This window comes from Lucilia sericata, unplaced genomic scaffold, assembly GCF_015586225.1.
Source record: "Lucilia sericata isolate MDLA Ls3-8-SP2 unplaced genomic scaffold, ASM1558622v1 Contig000763F_arrow, whole genome shotgun sequence".
Taxonomy (NCBI): Eukaryota; Metazoa; Arthropoda; class Insecta; order Diptera; family Calliphoridae; genus Lucilia; species Lucilia sericata.
The window spans coordinates 215,567-222,500 of NW_023994760.1; the positions used below are offsets into that span (position 1 = coordinate 215,567).

The 6,934-nt window shown below is 29.7% G+C and overlaps 1 protein-coding gene across 1 annotated transcript in view; it reads right to left on the reverse strand.

The window, feature by feature from the left end:
• Positions 1-1,256: 1,256 nt before the first annotated feature.
• Positions 1,257-6,934, reverse strand: part of LOC119607933 (mucin-5AC-like) — an 8,777-nt gene continuing 3,099 nt past the window's right edge. The window contains exon 2 of the mRNA XM_037962094.1: positions 1,257-3,892. Coding sequence (XP_037818022.1) covers positions 1,872-3,557 — 1,686 coding nt within the window. The 5' untranslated portion in view covers positions 3,558-3,892 and the 3' untranslated portion in view covers positions 1,257-1,871. The remainder of the gene's footprint in view (positions 3,893-6,934) is intronic.

Below are 6,934 nucleotides of genomic sequence, written 5' to 3' on the forward strand. Positions count from 1 at the left end.
TTTCAATGCTTTACGATTGTGTGTATTCTGCATTAGGATCGTAACTACGTTTTTGTAAGTTGTTGTTTTAGTGACGGAGCTTCGAATCGAAATGCAGAATACCAAAGTTGCCAAACGGAGAATGCAGAGTAGGGGTGAGTATGTTTTTAGCGAAAGGTTTGTTGTATGAAGGGGGATGAGGTGACATTGAACACTTAATAAATCGACTCGAAAATGCATTGAATCTCGATTCGGTTGGTTGCCGTTAAATTACTTATCTAACGACAAATTTCCAATACAATTTCTAAACAATCTCATAATGAAAACTTTTTAAATTAAAAAAAAAAAAACAATTAAACAAAAATAAATACCTGTGTTAAAAACTCAAAAATAAATAAAATAAAACCAAAAAAAAATTGTTTACATTTTTTTTTTATTTTTTATATATTTTATAAATACTTGCGAATACATTAATAATAATAAAAAAATGTTTTAAATTTTATAAGAAATTAAGTTGAGCAATTTAAAAACATGTAAAAAAAAATAATAATAAAAAATAATACACTGGGAAGAGTTAATGATTGAGTTTTCTTTTGTTATAAGAATTTTTTTGTTATAAAATTATTTTGTTTTTTTAACTTAACAGGAACAAAAAATGGATTTTTTTTCTTTTAAATACACAATGATTTTAAAATAAATAAATTAAAAAAACATAAACAAATTTCATTACAAAAAAATAGGAAAAGAAAGTTAAAATAAATAAACATGAATGAAATATTGAAATTATATATAAAAATCAAAAGAAAAAATATCTTTAATTAACACATACAAAAAGAAACATAAATTAAACAAAAAAATTTGACAAATTACTTTGACTGAGATTTAAATATTTTTATAATTTTTTTTATAATATTTGGAATAATATTTCTTTTTTTTTTTTTTGATTTTAAAGAGAATTGATATTTTTTTGTGTTTGTAATTTTTTTAAATATTTCTTTTTTTTGCATTTTATTTTTAAAAAAATTAGCTCAGTTTGAATCTGTTTAAGTTTCTTTAATTTCTTTTTTTTTGAGATTTTTTTAAGATTTAATTTATAAATCCTTTTTTGAAATATTTCCTCTTTCAATATATATTGTTGTATTATGTATGTAGTATGTATTGTGTGTATGTATTAGTAGTAAATATAAAATATATGCTTATATGACATTAAGTATATAGAGCATGCATATAAAAAATATAAATTGGAATTTGTTTTTTTTTCATAATATTTTTTTTCATTTCGAAATATATATATTTTTTCGTTTAAAAAACACAAACATAAAAATTTTAAAAAAAAATATAATATTTTCTTCAATGTACTACAATTAAACAAAACTCTTAACGACAAAAAATGTATAAAATTTAAAGAAAAACGAAGATTTTCGTAAAATATAGTTTTCGTTTTTTTTTTTTTTTTCTTTAAAAAAGAGACAAAGATAGAGAGAGTATGTTTGTTTCAAATACTTTTACATTGAATTTTTTGTTTTGTTTGATTTAAAAACTACTTTTAAGTAAAAAAGTTATTTTACAGCATTTGTATATAAATGGTAGAGTTAATTTCCCAACAAGGTGTTATTTAAAACGTTCCAAAATTTATAAACAAATGTTGTAATTTGTTTTTTTGTTTTTAAGATTTAAGATTCTTCACATACAATTAGGCTTTTTTATGGAGAAAAAAAGCTTTTGATGGTTTTTATATTTTATTTCCTAAAAAGGATTTAAAATTTTATTTGTTTTTTTTTAATATATTTTTTTATTAAATATTGATATAGAGGGCCTACCCTCATTTCGAAAGAAAACAGTTGTGTGTTGAAAGTTCGAAAGTCTTTGATGCTTTTTTCAAATTTGTTCGTTTAAGCATTTATTAAATCCATAGGAATTTGTTCATCTCTGGGTTCTAGTAATGATTGCTGCTGCTGTTGTTGCTGTTGCTCTTCAGTCTGCATAGGAATACTGGAATCACCATTTTGTTGTTGTTGTTGTTCGAGTTGCACAGCCTGTAAATCACCATTTTGGGGAGAAGTTTGTTGTTGTTCAGCGGGTGCAGCTATCTTTTCAGCAGTACCATTCAATTCCTTGTTAATGTTGGCATCGCCATTGGCAATAGCAGTTTTATCTACTGGCTTTCTAATGGGAGCCGGCTTAGCGGGAGGAGAGTCTGGTTTGGTAGTGTTAGAGGTTTTCGATTTTAAACCTCCAGCTGTGGTTGACTTTGTGGGTGTCCTGCCGGTGGCGGGTTTAGTAGGTGAAGACTTACGCAAAGGAGTACTGCTAGTTTTAGTAGTTGTGGTAGTGGTGGAGGCGGTAGTAGTGCCACCTACTGTCAGACGCCTAGTAGAGGTGGTAGTAGTAGTTGAGCTTGAGCTACTGGTAAATTTGGGAGCTGGACGTGCTGTGAAAGTTTTGCCAGCTGTGCTTGATACTGTCGATGTGGTAGGTTTTGTTCTGGAGGCCAATGTTGTAGCCGCTGTTTTGGTGACACCGTTTGTGGCAGTCAATTTAACAGGACTCTTGGCTGCAGTAGCAGTAGATGGAGCTGTTTTACGTACTTGCGAGGCTAAAGTAGACCGGGGAGATGTAGGTTTAAGTTTGGGTGCACCATTTGTTGCTGGCAAACCAAGTGTAGTGGGTTTAGCGGGAGCCGTAGCAGGACGTGGTTTAGCCAAAGGTCCATTTGTAGTTGCTGGTTTACGTGCAGTAGTAGTAGTGGTTGAAGACACAGTGCGTGGTGCTGTTGTGGGCCTAGTAGTAGTTGCTGGTTTAGACGCTGCTGTTGTTCGTGTAGTCGAAGTAGTGGTGGTTGTTTTAGACAACACTTTCGAGGCGGTAGTACTTGTAGCACTTAATGGTTTGCGAGCCGAAGTGGTGGTGGTAGTCTTGGCAATTGGTTTCTTCTCAGCAGGGGTAGCGGCCGGCTTAGCTGGAGCCGCACGTGGCTTGGCAGCTAAACCAACTGGTTTTTTAGCAGCTTCAACTGGTTTCTTAGTAGCTGTTGTAGTACCAACTTTAGGCTTAGCGGCCGTAGTTGTAGTCTTAGCCAAAGGTTTCTTTGCTGATTCCGTCTTAGTTTTTGAAGGTGAAGAAGCTGTTTTGGCAGCTACAGCAGCTGCAGTTGCGGCAACAGCAGCGGTAGCAGCTACCGCCACAGCCTCAACTGGCATATCAGCTTTTACTTCGGGAGTTTCAACTACTTCTTGTTTAACACTTTCTTCTGCTTCAGGCTTCACTTCCTCTACTGCTGGTTGCTTAACAGGCTCAGCAATTAATTCCTCAATGTGTTTTTGCTCTGTTTCCACTACTTCCTTTTCTTCGTGCTTAATCGTTTCAGTCTCATTTTGTTGCTCCATGGGTGGTTCCAATAGTTCAGCTGGAGCTGTTTCTGGCACCATACTTAGGGGTATTTCCAGTTTTTCTTCAGGTTTCTCTTCTGGTTTCTCTTCAATTAATTCTTCGGTTTTGGTTATAATTTCAGTCTCTTCGGTGGTGAAAAGTGGTGCAGAATGTTTAGCCTCAATTATGGGCTCTTCCACTGCCATCATTTCACTTTCTAATTCTTGTTGTTGCTGTTGCTCTATGGGAGATTCTATGGATTCAGAAATTTCAGCGGCTGCGTGAGGTTGTTCAATTTTTTTTCAAATGCTGGTTCATGTTGTTGCTCCTGTTCTTTTTGTTGTTGTTGTTGTTGCTCTTGTTCATGTTGTAATAGACATTCCTGTTCATGGCGATTAAATGAGTCATCTACCATCATGTGCTCTTCAATTGGTTCTTGTTGTTGTTGGTATTGTTCATGGTGTACGGCTTCATCGGGAGAAATGAGATTTTCCGATATATCTTCGATGGCAGTTGTAGCTGTTGTAGCGGCAACTTCCTCTGCCTAAAAGAACGAGAATAGGAAATAAAAATGTTAATTAAAATTCAGTTTGTAAATGTAAAATATTTTTGTTTCGCTTAATGGTATACCCACAATTGGGACGAACGACGAATTTCGTGTAGCACGACGAACTAGTCGACAAAAATTCGTTGCGTAAATTCGTCGAATGAAACACAATCAAATTATTCGTACTGCGAATTCGTTTCAAAATTTGTTTGTTCGAAATTGGAAAAAGTAAGAAACAGGAATTTTTTGTGAATCTCCACGATTTTGAGATAATTTTAACGGCTTAAAAATTTTTTCGAACATTATTTCGAAATTAGAAAATGTAAGAAAATGGCCTCGAAAAGAATTAAAATTATATTTTTGTGAATATCCCCAATTTTGAGATTATTTTAACAGCTTCAACATTTTTTCGAACATTACTTCGAATTTTCGAACTTAATTTTAAATACTCCAACATAGCATTGTAGTGTCATCAAGTGTACTCCAGACTGCCAAATTTCAGACAATTCGGGCCATGAGAACTGGTTTTAATGGCTTTAAAAATTTTTCGAACTTAAGTTCGAATTTTCGAAAATTTTACTTTTAGTTTTTATGACCCAGAGATTATTTTAAGAGCATAAACAAATTTTCGAACATAACTTCGAATTTTCGAATATAATTTCGAATTTTCGAACATAATATTGTATTGTCATTAGCTGTACTCACAACCGCCAAATTTCACCAAACCGAAATTCGTACGACGAATTTCGTCATACGCAATGATTGTGTACATTTTCATATACCCAAGTGTGTTCTATTTCTGACGACGAATATTCGTTCCTAAAAATTCGTCGTTCGTCCCAATTGTGCGTATACTATAAAGATATATAAAAAGTTTTTAATATACCAAACTTTACAATATGATGGAATAAAAAATACTTCCTGAAACAAACTTAAAAAATCTAAATAAAAATTCTGTGAAAATAATAAATTATATTTAAAGCTCATTATCTAATCTAGTATATTGAATATCACTGCTCATCAATTAAATGTCATATTTCTAAATGCATTTAATTATTTAAATAAGAAAGAATTTGGCGAATATTTACCGCACACCATCAACTATAATTTGATGGGAATTTTTAGTCATAAGTTAATTTTCAACTTGGTAGTTCATTGAAGTGATGTCTTAACAAAAATATTTGCCAAAAAATAATAAAAAAAAAAACAAAAATAAACTTTTTAAACAAACATAATTTACGTTATTTGCACTTTATTGCTAATGTGCATGTCAATATACAGTCAACGACAAAATAAAATACATATACATTTTCTTTTTTGCAAAATTTTATAAAATGAAAATTCAATATTTAATGAGAAATATTTAAAAAAAAATTTAAATATTGTTTTCTGCATTGAAATCTATTCTCTATTTTGAAATACATTCTTTTAAATTTATTTGGCTTATTTTTTGTCATTGTTTATAACTTTTTGCTAACACAATCAACTCTCTTTTTAATCATCTTTAACTCAAAAATATTTGTTTAACGAAAATTTGTTAAATATGTTTTTTTTTTCTCTAATTACCGGCAAACAGTAAAATAAAAAACAAAAATTAAAGAAAGGCGTTGTCTTAACTTAGTCATTTTTTCTTCTTTTTATACATATATAGAAAAAATATGTATAAGAAAAAAATAACAATTATTGAATATAAATGAATGGTTAAAGAAAACCAAATGAAAACATTTATATTTTATCAATAACCATAAAAAAACTATTAAATGGCTAATTGTATACCTTAAAGTTTTCTTAAGTTTAAAATATTGCATAAACCAAAAAAAAAAAAACCTTAACAAATTGGCAAATACTGAATATTAGCTTAAGCTTATTTACTTATTTTTGAAAATATTTTCTTAATTTTCTTTTTTATTGTTGCAAAAATTAATTAATTTTATTTAAATAGAATTTTTGTATAATTTTATTTTTATTATTATTTCCAAACAGGAAATGTAGAAATCGAGATTATGTTGATATTATAATAGATTCTAGTTAGAGACTAGCTGAGATGTGTTTTAACAAAATTTTTTTAGTTAACATCTTTAGTAGTTTGTGCTGGATTTTTTTTTCTTATAAGTTTTTATTTAGTGATTAAATCGCAAGTTCTTTTTAGTAATCATAGAAATGTAATTTCAGCTACAATCTGTTAACCACACAAATAATTAAAAGATTTCTTTCTTAAAGCATACCTAAAACTTTACTTGCAATGTTATTAAAAATATACATCGAAAAAGTCAAATCCAGCTTAAATTGGAGAGTAGTGTTGTGATTGCCTAAAAGGATCATGTACTCCAAGAGTTTTTATAGGGAAGTCCAAAAACTGTTCCATAAGTTTGAACTGCGTGAAACCCGTATATTTATTTAATATTAAACATTATATTCTATGCGTTATAACAGCACGAATCTACCGCACGAATTGTTATGTATCTATCTATCTATCTATCTATCTATCTATCTATCTATCTATCTATCTATCTATCTATCTATCTATCTATCTATCTATCTATCTATCTATTTATCTATCTATCTATCTATCTATCTATCTATCTATCTATCTATCTATCTATCTATCTATCTATCTATCTATCTATCTATCTATCTATCTATCTATCTATCTATCTATCTATCTATCTATCTATCTATCTATCTATCTATCTATCTATCTATCTATCTATCTATCTATCTATATATCTATCTATCTATCTATCTATCTATCTATCTATCTATCTATCTATCTATCTATCTATCTATCTATCTATCTATCTATCTATCTATCTATCTATCTATCTATCTATCTATCTATCTATCTATCTATCTATCTATCTATCTATCTATCTATCTATCTATCTATCTATCTATCTATCTATCTATCTATCTATCTATCTATCTATCTATCTATCTATCTATCTATCTATCTATCTATCTATCTATCTATCTATCTATCTATCTATCTATCTATCTATCTATCTATCTATCTATCTATCCCTTTTACTACAACATCAA